The sequence below is a fragment of the Salmo salar genome, chromosome 11 (genome assembly GCF_965601325.2).
Source record: "Salmo salar chromosome 11, fSalSal1, whole genome shotgun sequence".
Lineage (NCBI taxonomy): Eukaryota > Metazoa > Chordata > Actinopteri > Salmoniformes > Salmonidae > Salmo > Salmo salar.
Window position 1 is genome coordinate 46,060,644 of NC_138301.1, and position 19,164 is coordinate 46,079,807.

General features: G+C 50.2%; 1 protein-coding gene across 1 annotated transcript in view; it reads left to right on the forward strand.

The window, feature by feature from the left end:
* LOC106594225 (uncharacterized) overlaps positions 1-18,419 on the forward strand; it is a 74,887-nt gene extending 56,468 nt beyond the window's left edge. Inside the window, exons 9-14 of the mRNA XM_045708516.2 lie at positions 10,365-10,459; positions 10,849-10,983; positions 14,577-14,712; positions 16,592-16,787; positions 17,732-17,829; positions 18,099-18,419. Coding sequence (XP_045564472.2) covers positions 10,365-10,459; positions 10,849-10,983; positions 14,577-14,712; positions 16,592-16,787; positions 17,732-17,829; positions 18,099-18,218 — 780 coding nt within the window. The 3' untranslated portion in view covers positions 18,219-18,419. The remainder of the gene's footprint in view (positions 1-10,364; positions 10,460-10,848; positions 10,984-14,576; positions 14,713-16,591; positions 16,788-17,731; positions 17,830-18,098) is intronic.
* The last annotated feature ends 745 nt before the right edge of the window (positions 18,420-19,164 follow it).

The following is a 19,164-nucleotide window of genomic DNA, read 5'->3' on the forward strand; positions in this document are numbered from 1 at the left end:
GGACGGTGTTGTGTGTGTGATGTGACGGTGTTGTGTGTGTTAGATGGGACGGTGTTGTGTGTGTGTGATGGGACAGTGTTGTGTGTGTGTGATGGGACGGTGTTGTGTGTGATGGGACGGTGTTGTGTGTGATGTGATGGGACGGTGATGTGACGGTTTTGTGTGTGTGTGATGTGACGGTGTTGTGTGTGTGAGATGGGACGGTGTTGTGTGTGTGTGATGGGACGGTGTTGTGTGTGTGTGATGGGACGGTGTTGTGTGTGTGTGTGTGTGTGTGATGGGACGGTGTTGTGTGTGTGTGTGATGGGACGGTGTTGTGTGTGTGTGATGGGATGGTGTTGTGTGTGTGTGATGGGACGGTGTTGTGTGTGTGTGATGGGACGGTGTTGTGTGTGTTTAATGGGACGGTGTTGTGTGTGATGGGACAATGTTGTGTGTGTGTGTGATGGGACAATGTTGTGTGTGTGTGTGTGTGTGATGGGACAATGTTGTGTGTGTGTGTGATGGGACAATGTTGTGTGTGTGTGTGTGTGTGATGGGACAATGTTGTGTGTGTGTGTGATGGGACAATGTTGTGTGTGTGTGTGATGGGACAGTGATGTGACGGTGTGATGGGACAGTGATGTGACGGTGTTGTGTGTGATGGGACGGTGTTGTGTGTGTGTGTGATGGGACGTTGTTGTGTGTGTGTCATGGGACGGTGTGTGTGTGTGATGGGACGGTGTGTGTGTGTGATGGGACGGTGTGTGTGTGTGATGGGACGGTGTGTGTGTGTGATGGGACGGTGTTGTGTGTGTGTGTGATGGGACGGTGTTGTGTGTGTGTGTGATGGGACGGTGTTGTGTGTGTGTGATGGGACGTTGTTGTGTGTGTGTGATGGGACGTTGTTGTGTGTGTGTGATGGGACGTGTGTGTGTGTGTGTGATGGGACGGTGTGTGTGTGTGTGTGATGGGACGGTGTGTGTGTGTGTGTGTGATGGGACGGTGTTGTGTGTGTGTGTGTGATGGGACGTTGTGTGTGTGTGATGGGACGGTGTTGTGTGTGTGTGTGATGGGACGGTGTTGTGTGTGTGTGATGGGACAATGTTGTGTGTGTGTGTGTGTGATGGGACAATGTTGTGTGTGTGTGTGTGATGGGACAATGATGGGACAGTGATGTGACGGTGTGATGGGACAGTGATGTGACGGTGTTGTGTGTGATGGGACGGTGTTGTGTGTGTGAGATGGGACGGTGTTGTGTGTGTGTGTGTGATGGGACGGTGTTGTGTGTGTGTGTGTGATGGGACGGTGTTGTGTGTGTGTGTGTGATGGGACGGTGTTGTGTGTGTGTGTGATGGGACGGTGCTGTGTGTGTGTGTGATGGGACGGTGTTGTGTGTGTGTGTGTGATGGGACGGTGTTGTGTGTGTGTGTGTGTGATGGGACGGTGTTGTGTGTGTGTGATGGGACGGTGTTGTGTGTGTGTGATGGGACGGTGTGTGTGTGTGTGTGGACGGGGGGGTGGGACGGTGTGTGTGTGTGTGATGGGACGGTGTGTGTGTGTGTGTGTGTGTGTGATGGGACGGTGTGTGTGTGTGTGTGTGTGTGATGGGACGGTGTTGTGTGTGTATGATTGGACGGTGTTGTGTGTGTGTGATGGGAAAATGTTGTGTGTAAGTGTGTGATGGGACAATGATGGGACAGTGATGTGACGGTGTGATGGGACAGTGATGTGACGGTGTTGTGTGTGTGTGATGTGACGGTGTTGTGTGTGTGATGTGACGGTGTTGTGTGTGTGATGTGACGGTGTTGTGTGTGTGAGATGGGATGGTGTTGTGTGTGTGTGATGTGACGGTGTTGTGTGTGTGTGTGATGGGACGGTGTTGTGTGTGTGTGTGTGTGATGGGACGGTGTTGTGTGTGTGTGTGTGTGTGTGTGATGGGACGGTGTTGTGTGTGTGATGGGACGGTGTTGTGTGTGTGATGGGACGGTGTTGTGTGTGTGATGGGACGGTGTTGTGTGTGTGTGATGGGACGGTGTGTGTGTGTGATGGGACGGTGGTGTGTGTGTGTGTGTGATGGGACGGTGGTGTGTGTGTGTGTGTGTGTGTGATGGGACGGTGGTGTGTGTGTGTGTGATGGGACGGTGGTGTGTGTGTGTGTGTGTGATGGGACGGTGGTGTGTGTGTGATGGGACAATGATGTGACGGTGTGTGTTTGATGGGACAGTGATGTGACGGTGTTGTGTGTGTGATGGGACGGTGATGTGACGGTTTTGTGTGTGTGTGATGGGACGGTGATGTGACGGTGTTGTGTGTGTGTGATGTGACGGTGTTGTGTGTGTGTGATGGGACGGTGTTGTGTGTGTGTGATGGGACGGTGTTGTGTGTGTGTGATGGGACGGTGTTGTGTGTGTGATGGGACGGTGTTGTGTGTGATGGGACGGTGTTGTGTGTGATGTGACGGTGTTGTGTGTGTGATGGGACGGTGTTGTGTGTGTGTGATGGGACGATGTTGTGTGTGTGTGTGTGTGTGTGTGTGTGATGGGACGGTGTTGTGTGTGTGATGGGACGGTGGTGTGTGTGTGTGTGATGGGACGGTGGTGTGTGTGTGTGTGATGGGACGGTGGTGTGTGTGTGTGTGATGGGACGGTGGTGTGTGTGTGTGTGTGATGGGACGGTGGTGTGTGTGTGATGGGACAATGATGTGACGGTGTTGTGTGTGTTTGTGTGATGGGACGGTGATGTGACGGTGTTGTGTGTGTGTGTGTGATGGGACGGTGGTGTGTGTGTGTGATGGGACGGTGTTGTGTGTGTGTGATGTGACGGTGTTGTGTGTGTTAGATGGGACGGTGTTGTGTGTGATGGGACGGTGTTGTGTGTGTGTGATGGGACAGTGTTGTGTGTGTGTGATGGGACGGTGTTGTGTGTGATGTGACGGTGTTGTGTGTGATGTGACGGTGTTGTGTGTGATGGGACAGTGATGTGACGGTGTTGTGTGTGTGTGATGTGACGGTGTTGTGTGTGTGAGATGTGACGGTGTTGTGTGTGTGAGATGGGACGGTGTTGTGTGTGTGTGATGGGACGGTGTTGTGTGTGTGTGATGGGACGGTGTTGTGTGTGTGTGTGTGTGATGGGACGGTGTTGTGTGTGTGTGATGGGACGGTGTTGTGTGTGTGTGATGGGACGGTGTTGTGTGTGATGGGACGGTGTTGTGTGTGTGTGATGGGATGGTGTTGTGTGTGATGGGACAATGTTGTGTGTGTGTGTGATGGGACAATGTTGTGTGTGTGTGTGATGGGACAATGTTGTGTGTGTGTGTGATGGGACAATGTTGTGTGTGTGTGTGATGGGACAGTGATGTGACGGTGTGATGGGACAGTGATGTGACGGTGTTGTGTGTGATGGGACGGTGTTGTGTGTGTGTGTGATGGGACGGTGTTGTGTGTGTGAGATGGGACGGTGTTGTGTGTGTGATGGGACGGTGTTGTGTGTGTGTGTGATGGGACATTGTTGTGTGTGTGTCATGGGACGGTGTGTGTGTGTGATGGGACGGTGTGTGTGTGTGATGGGACGGTGTGTGTGTGTGATGGGACGGTGTGTGTGTGTGATGGGACGGTGTGTGTGTGTGATGGGACGGTGTGTGTGTGTGATGGGACGGTGTTGTGTGTGTGTGTGATGGGACGTTGTGTGTGTGTGATGGGACGTGTGTGTGTGTGTGATGGGACGGTGTGTGTGTGTGTGTGTGTGATGGGACGGTGTGTGTGTGTGTGTGTGTGATGGGACGGTGTGTGTGTGTGTGTGTGTGATGGGACGGTGTTGTGTGTGTGTGTGTGTGATGGGACGTTGTTGTGTGTGTGTGATGGGACGGTGTTGTGTGTGTGTGTGTGTGATGGGACGGTGTTGTGTGTGTGTGTGTGATGGGACAATGATGGGACAGTGATGTGACGGTGTGATGGGACAGTGATGTGACGGTGTTGTGTGTGTGTGATGGGACGGTGCTGTGTGTGTGTGATGGGACGGTGCTGTGTGTGTGTGATGGGACGGTGCTGTGTGTGTGTGATGGGACGGTGTTGTGTGTGTGTGTGATGGGACGGTGTTGTGTGTGTGTGATGGGACGGTGTTGTGTGTGTGTGATGGGACGGTGTTGTGTGTGTGTGATGGGACGGTGTTGTGTGTGTGTGATGGGACGGTGGTGTGTGTGTGTGATGGGACGGTGTTGTGTGTGATGGGACAATGTTGTGTGTGTGTGTGATGGGACAATGTTGTGTGTGTGTGTGATGGGACAATGTTGTGTGTGTGTGTGTGATGGGACAGTGATGTGACGGTGTGATGGGACAGTGATGTGACGGTGTGATGGGACAGTGATGTGACGGTGTTGTGTGTGATGGGACGGTGTTGTGTGTGTGAGATGGGACGGTGTTGTGTGTGTGTGTGTGATGGGACGGTGTTGTGTGTGTGTGTGTGATGGGACGGTGTTGTGTGTGTGTGTGTGATGGGACGGTGTTGTGTGTGTGTGTGTGATGGGACGGTGCTGTGTGTGTGTGTGATGGGACGGTGTTGTGTGTGTGTGATGGGACGGTGTTGTGTGTGTGTGTGTGTGTGATGGGACGGTGTTGTGTGTGTGTGTGATGGGACGGTGTTGTGTGTGTGTGTGATGGGACGGTGTTGTGTGTGTGTGATGGGACGGTGTGTGTGTGATGGGACGGTGTTGTGTGTGTGTGTGATGGGACAATGTGGTGTGTGTGTGTGATGGGACAATGATGGGACAGTGATGTGATGGGACAGTGATGTGATGTTGTTGTGTGTGTGATGTGGCGGTGTTGTGTGTGTGATGTGACTGTGTTGTGTGTGTGAGATGGGACGGTGTTGTGTGTGTGTGTGTGTGTGTGTGTGTGATGGGACGGTGTTGTGTGTGTGTGATGGGACGGTGTTGTGTGTGTGTGATGGGACGGTGTTTTGTGTGTGTGTGTGTGATGGGACGGTGTTTTGTGTGTGTGTGTGTGTGATGGGACGGTGTCTGTGTGTGTGTGTGATGGGACGGTGTTGTGTGTGTGTGTGTGTGTGTGATGGGACGGTGTTGTGTGTGTGTGTGTGTGTGTGATGGGACGGTGTTGTGTGTGTGTGTGTGTGATGGGACGGTGTTGTGTGTGTGTGTGATGGGACGGTGTTGTGTGTGTGTGATGGGATTGTGTTGTGTGTGTGTGTGATGGGACGGTGTTGTGTGTGTGTGTGTGTGTGTGTGTGTGTGTGATGGGACGGTGTTGTGTGTGTGATGGGACGGTGGTGTGTGTGTGTGTGATGGGACGGTGGTGTGTGTGTGTGTGTGTGTGTGTGTGATGGGACGGTGGTGTGTGTGTGTGTGTGTGTGTGATGGGACGGTGGTGTGTGTGTGATGGGACAATGATGTGACGGTGTTGTGTGTGATGGGACAGTGATGTGACGGTGTTGTGTGTGTGATGGGACTGTGATGTGACGGTGTTGTGTGTGTGTGTGATGGGACGGTGTTGTGTGTGTGTGTGATGGGACGGTGTTGTGTGTGTGTGATGGGACGGTGTTGTGTGTGTGATGGGACGGTGTTGTGTGTGATGGGACGGTGTTGTGTGTGATGTGACGGTGTTGTGTGTGTGATGTGACGGTGTTGTGTGTGTGAGATGGGACGGTGTTGTGTGTGTGAGATGGGACGGTGTTGTGTGTGTGTGATGGGACAGTGTTGTGTGTGTGTGTGATGGGACGGTGTTGTGTGTGTGTGATGGGACGGTGTTGTGTGTGTGTGTGTGATGGGACGGTGCTGTGTGTGTGTGTGATGGGACGGTGTTGTGTGTGTGTGATGGGACGGTGTTGTGTGTGTGTGTGTGTGTGATGGGACGGTGTTGTGTGTGTGTGTGATGGGACGGTGTTGTGTGTGTGTGTGATGGGACGGTGTTGTGTGTGTGTGATGGGACGGTGTGTGTGTGATGGGACGGTGTTGTGTGTGTGTGTGATGGGACAATGTGGTGTGTGTGTGTGATGGGACAATGATGGGACAGTGATGTGATGGGACAGTGATGTGATGTTGTTGTGTGTGTGATGTGGCGGTGTTGTGTGTGTGATGTGACTGTGTTGTGTGTGTGAGATGGGACGGTGTTGTGTGTGTGTGTGTGTGTGTGTGTGTGATGGGACGGTGTTGTGTGTGTGTGATGGGACGGTGTTGTGTGTGTGTGATGGGACGGTGTTTTGTGTGTGTGTGTGTGATGGGACGGTGTTTTGTGTGTGTGTGTGTGTGATGGGACGGTGTCTGTGTGTGTGTGTGATGGGACGGTGTTGTGTGTGTGTGTGTGTGTGTGATGGGACGGTGTTGTGTGTGTGTGTGTGTGTGTGATGGGACGGTGTTGTGTGTGTGTGTGTGTGATGGGACGGTGTTGTGTGTGTGTGTGATGGGACGGTGTTGTGTGTGTGTGATGGGATTGTGTTGTGTGTGTGTGTGATGGGACGGTGTTGTGTGTGTGTGTGTGTGTGTGTGTGTGTGTGATGGGACGGTGTTGTGTGTGTGATGGGACGGTGGTGTGTGTGTGTGTGATGGGACGGTGGTGTGTGTGTGTGTGTGTGTGTGTGTGATGGGACGGTGGTGTGTGTGTGTGTGTGTGTGTGATGGGACGGTGGTGTGTGTGTGATGGGACAATGATGTGACGGTGTTGTGTGTGATGGGACAGTGATGTGACGGTGTTGTGTGTGTGATGGGACTGTGATGTGACGGTGTTGTGTGTGTGTGTGATGGGACGGTGTTGTGTGTGTGTGTGATGGGACGGTGTTGTGTGTGTGTGATGGGACGGTGTTGTGTGTGTGATGGGACGGTGTTGTGTGTGATGGGACGGTGTTGTGTGTGATGTGACGGTGTTGTGTGTGTGATGTGACGGTGTTGTGTGTGTGAGATGGGACGGTGTTGTGTGTGTGAGATGGGACGGTGTTGTGTGTGTGTGATGGGACAGTGTTGTGTGTGTGTGTGATGGGACGGTGTTGTGTGTGTGTGATGGGACGGTGTTGTGTGTGTGTGATGGGACGGTGTTGTGTGTGTGTGTGTGTGTGTGATGGGACGGTGTTGTGTGTGTGATGGGACGGTGGTGTGTGTGTGTGTGATGGGACGGTGGTGTGTGTGTGTGTGATGGGACGGTGGTGTGTGTGTGTGTGATGGGACGGTGGTGTGTGTGTGTGTGATGGGACGGTGGTGTGTGTGTGTGTGTGTGATGGGACGGTGGTGTGTGTGTGATGGGACAATGATGTGACGGTGTTGTGTGTGATGGGACAGTGATGTGACGGTGTTGTGTGTGTTTGTGTGATGGGACGGTGATGTGACGGTGTTGTGTGTGTGATGGGACGGTGTTGTGTGTGTGTGATGGGACGGTGTTGTGTGTGTGTGATGGGACGGTGTTGTGTGTGTGTGATGGGACGGTGTTGTGTGTGTGTGATGGGACGGTGTTGTGTGTGTGATGGGACGGTGTTGTGTGTGTGATGGGACGGTGTTGTGTGTGTGATGTGACGGTGTTGTGTGTGTTAGATGGGACGGTGTTGTGTGTGTGTGTGATGGGACAGTGTTGTGTGTGTGTGATGGGACGGTGTTGTGTGTGATGTGACGGTGTTGTGTGTGATGTGACGGTGTTGTGTGTGATGGGACAGTGATGTGACGGTGTTGTGTGTGTGTGATGTGACGGTGTTGTGTGTGTGAGATGGGACGGTGTTGTGTGTGTGTGTGATGGGACGGTGTTGTGTGTGTGTGATGGGACGGTGTTGTGTGTGTGTGATGGGACGGTGTTGTGTGTGTGTGTGTGATGGGACGGTGTTGTGTGTGTGTGTGTGTGATGGGACGGTGTTGTGTGTGTGTGATGGGATGGTGTTGTGTGTGTGTGATGGGACGGTGTTGTGTGTGTGTGATGGGACGGTGTTGTGTGTGTGTGATGGGACGGTGTTGTGTGTGTGTGTGATGGGACGGTGTTGTGTGTGTGAGATGGGACGGTGTTGTGTGTGTGATGGGACGGTGTTGTGTGTGTGTGTGATGGGACGTTGTTGTGTGTGTGTCATGGGACGGTGTGTGTGTGTCATGGGACGGTGTGTGTGTGTGATGGGACGGTGTGTGTGTGTGATGGGACGGTGTGTGTGTGTGATGGGACGGTGTGTGTGTGTGATGGGACGGTGTTGTGTGTGTGTGTGATGGGACGGTGTTGTGTGTGTGTGTGATGGGACGGTGTTGTGTGTGTGTGTGATGGGACGGTGTTGTGTGTGTGTGATGGGACGTTGTTGTGTGTGTGTGATGGGACGTGTGTGTGTGTGTGATGGGACGGTGTGTGTGTGTGTGTGATGGGACAGTGTGTGTGTGTGTGTGTGTGTGATGGGACGGTGTTGTGTGTGTGTGTGTGATGGGACGTTGTTGTGTGTGTGTGATGGGACGGTGTTGTGTGTGTGTGTGATGGGACGGTGTTGTGTGTGTGTGATGGGACAATGTTGTGTGTGTGTGTGTGTGATGGGACAATGTTGTGTGTGTGTGTGTGATGGGACAATGATGGGACAGTGATGTGACGGTGTGATGGGACAGTGATGTGACGGTGTTGTGTGTGATGGGACGGTGTTGTGTGTGTGAGATGGGACGGTGTTGTGTGTGTGTGTGTGATGGGACGGTGTTGTGTGTGTGTGTGTGATGGGACGGTGTTGTGTGTGTGTGTGTGATGTGACGGTGTTGTGTGTGATGGGACGGTGCTGTGTGTGTGTGTGATGGGACGGTGTTGTGTGTGTGATGGGACGGTGTTGTGTGTGTGATGGGACGGTGTTGTGTGTGTGTGATGGGACGGTGTGTGTGTGTGTGTGTGTGTGTGTGATGGGACGGTGTGTGTGTGTGTGATGGGACGGTGTTGTGTGTGTGATGGGACGGTGTGTGTGTGTGATGGGACGGTGTGTGTGTGTGATGGGACGGTGTTGTGTGTGTGATGGGACGGTGTTGTGTGTGTGTGATGGGACGTTGTTGTGTGTGTGTGATGGGACGGTGTGTGTGTGTGTGTGTGTGATGGGACGGTGTGTGTGTGTGTGATGGGACGGTGTTGTGTGTGTGTGTGTGTGTGATGGGACGGTGTTGTGTGTGTGTGTGATTGGACGGTGTTGTGTGTGTGTGATGGGACAGTGTTGTGTGTGTGTGTGATGGGACAATGTTGTGTGTAAGTGTGTGATGGGACAATGATGGGACAGTGATGTGACGGTGTGATGGGACAGTGATGTGTTGTGTGTGTGTGATGTGACGGTGTTGTGTGTGTGATGTGACGGTGTTGTGTGTGTGATGTGACGGTGTTGTGTGTGTGAGATGGGATGGTGTTGTGTGTGTGTGTGATGTGACGGTGTTGTGTGTGTGTGTGATGGGACGGTGTTGTGTGTGATGGGACGGTGTTGTGTGTGTGTGTGTGTGTGTGTGATGGGACGGTGTTGTGTGTGTGTGTGTGTGTGTGTGATGGGACGGTGTTGTGTGTGTGATGGGACGGTGTTGTGTGTGTGATGGGACGGTGTTGTGTGTGTGATGGGACGGTGTTGTGTGTGTGATGGGACGGTGTTGTGTGTGTGTGTGATGGGACGGTGTGTGTGTGTGTGTGTGATGGGACGGTGTTGTGTGTGTGATGGGACGGTGTTGTGTGTGTGTGATGGGACGGTGTTGTGTGTGTGTGTGTGTGTGATGGGACGGTGGTGTGTGTGTGTGTGATGGGACGGTGGTGTGTGTGTGTGTGTGATGGGACGGTGTTGTGTGTGTGTGTGATGGGACGGTGTTGTGTGTGTGTGTGTGATGGGACGGTGTTGTGTGTGTGTGTGATGGGACGGTGTTGTGTGTGTGTGATGGGACGGTGTTGTGTGTGTGTGATGGGACGGTGTTGTGTGTGTGTGATGGGACGGTGTTGTGTGTGTGTGATGGGACGGTGTTGTGTGTGTGTGTGTGTGTGTGTGTGTGTGATGGGACGGTGTTGTGTGTGTGTGTGTGTGTGATGGGACGGTGTTGTGTGTGTGATGGGACGGTGTTGTGTGTGTGATGGGACGGTGTTGTGTGTGTGTGATGGGACGGTGTTGTGTGTGTGTGATGGGACGGTGTTGTGTGTGTGTGATGGGACGGTGTTGTGTGTGTGTGATGGGACGGTGTTGTGTGTGTGTGATGGGACGGTGTTGTGTGTGTGTGTGATGGGACGGTGTTGTGTGTGTGTGTGTGATGGGACGGTGTTGTGTGTGTGTGTGTGATGGGACGGTGTTGTGTGTGTGTGTGTGATGGGACGGTGTTGTGTGTGTGTGTGTGATGGGACGGTGTTGTGTGTGTGTGTGTGATGGGACGGTGTTGTGTGTGTGTGTGATGGGACGGTGTTGTGTGTGATGGGACAGTGTTCTGTGTTCAGGTGGAGAATACTATCCGGTGGAGAGCCAAGAAAGACGAGGAGATGAACGAGAGCAGAGAGAGTAATGCCCGCATCGTCAAGTGGTCTGACGGCAGGTCAGCATACACACACACACACACACACACACACACACACACACACACACACACACACACGACCGCAAGATCCTCAGAGGGCTAGATGAAGAGGAGTAACGCTGGACTCCTGATGAAGAGGAGTAACGCTGGACTCCTGATGATTGTGCTTGAATTAATAATTAATACATTGATTTGACCATGGGAAATGTGTGTTTACGTGTGTATGTATCTGTGGATGTGTTCTGTCAACACAGCATGTCTCTCCACCTGGGTAACGAGGTGTTTGATGTGTTCTGTCTCCACAGCATGTCTCTCCACCTGGGTAACGAGGTGTTTGATGTGTTCTGTCTCCACAGCATGTCTCTCCACCTGGGTAACGAGGTGTTTGATGTGTTCTGTCTCCACAGCATGTCTCTCCACCTGGGTAACGAGGTGTTTGATGTGTATAAAGCTCCTCTCCAAGGAGACCACAACCACCTGTTCATCAGACAAGGGACTGGACTACAGGGACAGGCTGTGTTCAAGACCAAACTCACCTTCAGGTAACACTGTCTATACATACACACACACACACAAACACACACACACACACACACACACACACACACACACACACACACACCTTGCCCTTTGTCTGAGCCCCAACCCAAAGCTTTGAAAGGCATCATGCACCGATACAGGAACACCTTCCGTCCAGATGGACTAGTGAACAACACAGTATCTAAGCTGAGCTTCGTCCAGATGGACTAGTGAACAACACAGTATCTAAGCTGATCTCCGTCCAGATGGAATAGTGAACAACAACACAGTATCTAAGCTGAGCTCCGTCCAGATGGACTAGTGAACAACAACACAGTATCTAAGGTGAGCTCCGTCCAGATGGAATAGTGAACAATACAGTATCTAAGCTGAGCTCCGTCCAGATGGACTAGTGAACAACAACACAGTATCTAAGCTGAGCTCCGTCCAGATGGAATAGTGAACAACAACACAGTATCTAAGCTGAGCTCCGTCCAGATGGACTAGTGAACAACAACACAGTATCTAAGCTGAGCTCCGTCCAGATGGACTAGTGAACAACAACACAGTATCTAAGCTGAGCTCCGTCCAGATGGAATAGTGAACAACAACACAGTATCTAAGCTGAGCTCCGTCCAGATGGACTAGTGAACAACAACACAGTATCTAAGCTGAGCTCCGTCCAGATGGAATAGTGAACAACAACACAGTATCTAAGCTGAGCTCCGTCCAGATGGAATAGTGAACAACAACACAGTATCTAAGCTGAGCTCCGTCCAGATGGACTAGTGAACAACAACACAGTATCTAAGCTGAGCTCCGTCCAGATGGAATAGTGAACAATACAGTATCTAAGCTGAGCTCCGTCCAGATGGAATAGTGAACAATACAGTATCTAAGCTGAGCTCCGTCCAGATGGACTAGTGAACAACAACACAGTATCTAAGCTGAGCTCCGTCCAGATGGAATAGTGAACAATACAGTATCTAAGCTGAGCTCCGTCCAGATGGACTAGTGAACAACAACACAGTATCTAAGCTGAGCTCCGTCCAGATGGACTAGTGAACAACAACACAGTATCTAAGCTGAGCTCCGTCCAGATGGAATAGTGAACAACAACACAGTATCTAAGCTGAGCTCCGTCCAGATGGAATAGTGGACAACACAGTATCTAAGCTGAGCAACGTCCAGATGGAATAGTGCACAACAACACAGTATCTAAGCTGAGCTCCGTCCAGATGGAATAGTGCACAACAACACAGTATCTAAGCTAGGCTATGTCCAGATGGAATAGTGCACAACAACACAGTATCTAAGCTGAGCTCCGTCCAGATGGAATAGTGAACTACAACACAGTATCTAAGCTGAGCTCCGTCCAGATGGAATAGTGAACAACAACACAGTATCTAAGCTGAGCTCCGTCCAGATGGAATAGTGAACAACAACATATTATCTAAACTGAGCTCCGTCCAGATGGAATAGTGAACAACAACACAGTATCTAAGCTGAGCTCCGTCCAAACACGTCTTATCTGAGAGATCAGAACAGAGTGGGTTACTGTCTACCTTTAGCCAAGCTGCTTACAGTAAAAGTATTAGAATAGAACGGGGCTTGTTTTGGAAATATTAGAATAGAACGGGCTTGTTGTGGAAATCGTGTGGCTCAGTTGGTAGAGCATGGTGTTTGCAACGCCAGGGTTGTGGGTTCGATTCCCATGGGGGACCAGTATGGAAATGTGTGAAATGTATGCATTTACTACTGTAAGTCGCTCTGGATAAGAGCGTCTGCTAAATGACTGAAATGGAAATATTAGAATAGAACGGGACTTGTTTTGGTAAAGTATTAGAATAGAACGGGACTTGTTTTGGTACAGTACTAGAATAGAACGGGACTTGTTTTGGTACAGTACTAGAATAGAACGGGACTTGTTTTGGTACAGTACTAGAATAGAATGGGACTTGTTTTGGTACAGTATTACAGTAGAACGGGACTTGTTTTGGTACAGTACTAGAATAGAACGGGACTTGTTTTGGTAAAGTATTAGAATAAAACGGGACTTGTTTTGGTACAGTACTAGAATAGAAAGGGACTTGTTTTGGTACAGTACTAGAATAGAACGGGACTTGTTTTGGTACAGTACTAGAATAGAACGGGACTTGTTTTGGTAAAGTATTACAGTAGAACGGGACTTGTTTTGGTAAAGTATTACAGTAGAACGGGACTTGTTTTGGTAAAGTATTACAGTAGAACGGGACTTGTTTTGGTACAGTACTAGAATAGAACGGGACTTGTTTTGGTACAGTACTAGAATAGAACGGGACTTGTTTTGGTACAGTACTAGAATAGAACGGGACTTGTTTTGGTACAGTACTAGAATAGAACGGGACTTGTTTTGGTACATTATTAGAATAGAACGGGACTTGTTTTGGTACATTACTACAGTAGAACGGGACTTGTTTTGGTACAGTACTAGAATAGAACGGGACTTGTTTTGGTAAACTATTAGAGTAGAACGGGACTTGTTTTGGTAAAGTATTACAGTAGAATGGGACTTGTTTTGGTAAAGTATTACAGTAGAACGGGACTTGTTTTGGTAAAGTACTAGAATAGAACGGGACTTGTTTTGGTAAAGTACTTGAATAGAACGGGACTTGTTTTGGTACATTATTAGAATAGAACGGGACTTGTTTTGGTACATTACTAGAGTAGAACGGGACTTGTTTTGATAAAGTACTAGAATAGAACGGGACTTGTTTTGATAAAGTACTAGAATAGAACGGGACTTGTTTTGGTACAGTACTGGAATAGAACGGGACTTGTTTTGGTAAACTATTAGAGTAGAATGGGACTTGTTTTGGTAAAGTACTAGAATAGAATTCGACTTGTTTTGGTCAACTATTAGAGTAGAATGGGACTTGTTTTGGTACAGTACTAGAGTAGAACGCGACTTGTTTTGGTACAGTACTGGAATAGAACGGGACTTGTTTTGGTACAGTACTGGAATAGAACGGGACTTGTTTTGGTACAGTACTAGAATAGAATGGGACTTGTTTTGGTAAAGTACTAGAGTAGAACGCGACTTGTTTTGGTACGTTATTAGAATAGAACGGGACTTGTTTTGGTACAGTACTGGAATAGAACGGGACTTGTTTTAGTAAAGTACTAGAATAGAATGGGACTTGTTTTGGTAAACTATTAGAGTAGAATGGGACTTGTTTTGGTAAAGTACTAGAATAGAATGGGACTTGTTTTGGTAAACTATTAGAGTAGAATGGGACTTGTTTTGGTACATTATTAGAATAGAACGGGACTTGTTTTGGTAAAGTATTACAATAGAACCGGACTTGTTTTTGTACGTTATTAGAATAGAACGGGATTTGTTTTTGTACGTTATTAGAATAGAACGGGACCTGTTTTGGTAAAGTACTAGAATACAACGGGACTTGTTTTGGTACATTATTAGAATAGAACGGGACTTGTTTTGGTACATTATTAGAATACAACGGGACTTGTTTTGGTACAGAATTCTGAGAGTCTGTTCCTCTTTCAGTCTGAAGGAATAAACATGAATATCTGATTTGAGATATAAAGCTATTATTGTGTGTTCTCTCTCCAGACCCCACTCAACAGACAGCGCCACCCACAGGAAGATGACCCTCTCTCTGGCTGACCGCTGCTCTAAGACCCAGAAGATTAGAATACTGCCCATGGCTGGACGAGACCCTGAGTCTCAACGCAACGAGATGATCAAGGTAACACACACTGGACTGTGTGGTTTCATATAGGATGTCATGTAATAAGGTTAAGAGATGTGTGGTGTAATGTTGGCAGAACTACACTCAACAAAAATATTAACGCAAAAATGCAACCATTTAAAAGATTTTACTGAGTTACAGTTCATATCAGTAAATTAAAATACATTCATTAGGCCTTGATCTATGGATTTGACATGACTGGGAATACAGATATGCATCTGTTGTTCACAGATACCTTAGATAAAGAAAACCAGTCAGTATCTGGCTTGACCACCATTTGCCTCATGCAGCACCACACATCTCCTTCACATAGAGTTGATCAGGCTGTTGATTGTGGCCTGTGGAATGTTGTCCCATTCCTCTTCAATGGCTGTGTGAAGTTGCTGGATATTGGCGGGAACTGGAACACGCTGTTCTATACGTTGATCCAGAGCATCCCAAACATGCTCAATGGGTGACATGTCTGGTGAGTATGCAGGCCATGGAAGAACTGGGACATTTTCAGCTTCCAGGAATTGTGTACAGATCCTTGCAACATGAGGCCGTGCTTTATCATGCTGAAACATGAGGTGATGGCGGTGGATGAATGGCACGACAATGGTCCTGAGGGTCTCGTCACAGTATCTCTGTGCATTCAAACGGCCATTGATAAAATGCAATTAGGTTCGTTGTCTGTAACTCATGCCTGCCCATACCATAACCCCACCGCCATCATGGGGCACTCTGTTCATAACGTTGACATCAGCAAACCGCTCGCCCACACAACGCCATCTGCCCGGTACAGTTGAAACTTCTCCAGTGTGCCTGTTGCCATCAAAGGTGAGCATTTACCCACTGAAGTTGGTTACAACTGAACTGCAGTCAGGTCAAGACCCTGATGAAGACGACGAGCACGCAGATGAGCTTCCCTGAGACGGTTTCTGACAGTTTGTACAGAAATTCTTCAGTTGTGCAAACCCACAGTTTCATCAGCTGTCTGGTGGCTGGTCTCAGATGATCCCACAGTTTCATCAGCTGTCTGGTGGCTGGTCTCAGACGATCCCACAGTTTCATCAGCTGTCTGGGTGGCTGGTCTCAGATGATCCCACAGTTTCATCAGCTGTCTGGGTGGCTGATCTCAGATGATCCCACAGTTTCATCAGCTGTCCGGGTGGCTGGTCTCAGATGATCCCACAGGTGAAGAAACCGGATGTAGAGGTCCTGGGTTGGCGTGGTTACACGTGGTCTGGGGTTGTAAGGCCAGTTGGCCGTACTGCCAAATTCTCTAAAACGATGTTACGGAGGTGCTTTATGGTAGAGAAATTAACATAAAATTATCTGGACATTCCTGCAGTCAGCATGCCTATTGCCCGATCCCTCAAAACTTGAGACATCTGTGGCATTGTATTGTGTGACAAAACTGCACATTTTAGAGTGGCCTTTTATTGGCCCCAGCACAAGGTGCACCTGAGTAATGATCATGCTGTTTAATCAGCTTCTTGATATTCCACACTTGTCAGATGGATGGATTATCTTGGCAAAGGAGAAATTCTCACTAACAGGGATGTAAACAAATTTGTGGACATTTGAGCGAAATAAGCTTTTTGTGCTTATGGAACATTTCTTGAATAATTTATATCAGCTCATTAAAAACATGGGACCAACACTACATGTTGCGTTTTATATTTTTGTTCAGTATAATAACTAGTCTGTAGACGAGACAGACTTTCTGTTGTTACTAGAAGCACTGACTGGGCTTCTATTGCTGATTACAGTCTCCTATTTTTTTCTCAGAACATTTCAAATAGACAGGACGACACCTTATCTCATTTGAGGGGTTAAAATGTTGACCCGTCTCTCCTCCTGCTCCTCCCTTCCTCTCTCCCTCCCCCTACAGAAAGAGGAGGAGCGTCTGCGTGCGTCTATCCGCCGTGAGGGCCAACAGCGGCGGATGAGAGAGAAGCAGCACCAACGAGGTCTGAGCGCCGGTTACCTGGAGCCTGATCGCTATGACGACGATGAGGAGGGGGACGAGTCGGTCAGCCTGGCCGCCATCAAGAGCAAATACAAAGGAGGAGGAGGAGGACTGAGGGGTGAGGAAACACACCATATCTAAACAGAGACACATCCAGGTCAAATACCAGGGCTGAGGAGACAGCGAAAGTGTTTGTATTTGCTCATGTTAATGCGTTCTCTCCCTTTCTCTACACCGTCTCCCCCTCCTCTCTTCCCTCCCCCTCCTCTCTTCCCTCCCCCTCCTCTCTTCCCTCCCCCTCCTCTCCTCTCTTCCCTCCCCCTCCTCTCTCCCCCTCCTCTCTTCCCTCCCCCTCCTCTGCTCCGTCCCCCTCCTCTCTTCCCTCCCCCTCCTCTCTTCCCTCCCCCTCCTCTGCTCCGTCCCCCTCCTCTGCTCCGTCCCCCTCCTCTGCTCCGTCCCCCTCCTCTGCTCCGTCCCCCTCCTCTGCTCCGTCCCCCTCCTCTGCTCCGTCCCCCTCCTCTGCTCCGTCCCCCTCCTCTGCTCCGTCCCCCTCCTCTCTTCCCTCCCCCTCCTCTCTTCCCTCCCCCTCCTCTCTTCCCTCCCCCTCCTCTCTTCCCTCCCCCTCCTCTCTTCCCTCCCCCCCCTCTCCTCCGTCCCCCCCCTCTCCTCCGTCCCCCCCCTCTCCTCCGTCCCCCTCCTCTCCTCCGTCCCCCTCCTCTCCTCCGTCCCCCTCCTCTCCTCCGTCCCCCTCCTCTGCTCCGTCCCCCTCCTCTCTTCCCTCCCCCTCCTCCCTCCCCCTCCTCTGCTCCGTCCCCCTCCTCTCCTCCGTCCCCCTCCTCTGCTCCGTCCCCCCCCTCTCCTCCGTCCCCCCCTCTCTTCCGTCCCCCCCTCTGTTCCGTCCCCCTCCTCTGCTCCGTCCCCCTCCTCTGCTCCGTCCCCCTCCTCTCTTCCGTCCCCCTCCTCTCTTCCGTCCCCCTCCTCTCTTCCGTCCCCCTCCTCTGCTCCGTCCCCCCCCCCCTCTTCCGTCCCCCTCTCTTCCGTCCCTCTCCTCCCTCCATATAGAGGAGCGTGCTAGGATCTACTCGTCTGACAGTGATGAGGGTTCTGATGATGATAAAGCCCAGAGACTGCTCAAGGCCAAGAAACTAGACTCTGATGAGGTGAGACACACACACACACACACACACACACACACACACACACATACACACACACAGGTGTTAGTACAGTGAGAGAATGGAGAGATGAGTTGTGACAGAGGGTGCAGTCCTATGATCTACCAGCAGAAGACAGTGTGAATCACTACATATAGGAATCTAGTTCAGGTAACAAAGCACTTTGAGGCAGATCTGAAGTGAGTCAAATCACATTTTTCCTGTCTCTCTCCCCCCTCCCTCTTTCTCCCCCACTCTCTCTCCTCTCTCTGTAGGAAGGGGAGAGTTCAGGGAAGAGGAAGGCTGAGGAGGATGACGAGGAGGAGGTGGAACCCAAGAAGGCAAAGAAATACGTCATCAGCGATGAAGAGGAGGAGGAAGATGATGATGAATGATGTCATTTTTTTTATCATACCACTGTATTATCAGTGTTTTGTTATATCCAATGCGTCGCGATGTAGACCTAAACGTTTCATTTGTAGTTTGTATATTTTCTAATGATGACTGTGTGTGAGAGAGAGAGAGAGAGAGAGAGAGCTCTGTACAGCTGTAGGAATAAAGAGAAGATGAACTAGGTGTTTATCTCAATGACCAAACCTCAGTCTCTTTGTTATGATTATTTTTTAAAGTTTTACTTTAGTTTTTGTTTTGAGATGTCCATTTTCTAATGGAGGTTAAAGATGGAGAGTTGAAAGGGGGAGGGGAAGGACTGTCTGACCTCTTCACTAACAGTAGATACTGTTCAATCCATCTGGCACAGGAGAGGGAGAAGTGGAGAATGAGGATGGGTAAGAGAGGAGAGAGGGGGGTTAGTGACCAGTCTTTGTGAAGATCTCATTCTCCTCACGTCCTCTCTCCTTGTCTCCTCAAAACCAATTGGATCAGAAATGGGGTTTGAGAAGGTGACGAGGAGTATAGAATTGAGATTGAGGAGTATAGAGGGAGAATGGAGAGAACGGGGAGAAGGAGAGGGGGGAGGAGAATGGAGATGGGGGTAAGGAGAGAGAGAGGGGGGAAATGAGTGGGGAGGACAATGGAGGGGGGAGTAGAATGGAGAGGGGAGGGTAAGGAGAGAGAGGGGAGGGTAAGGAGAGAGAGGGGAGGGTAAGGAGAGAGAGGGGAGGGTAAGGAGAGAGAGGGGAGGGTAAGGAGAGAGAGGGGAGGGTAAGGAGAGAGAGGGGAGGGTAAGGAGAGAGAGAGAGGGGAGGGGTAAGGAGAGAGAGGGGTAAGGAGAGAGGGGAGGGTAAGGAGAGAGAGAGAGGAGGGGTAAGGAGAGAGGGGGGGAATGAGAGAGAGAGGAGGGGTAAGGAGAGAGGGGGGGAATGAGAGAGAGAGGAGGGG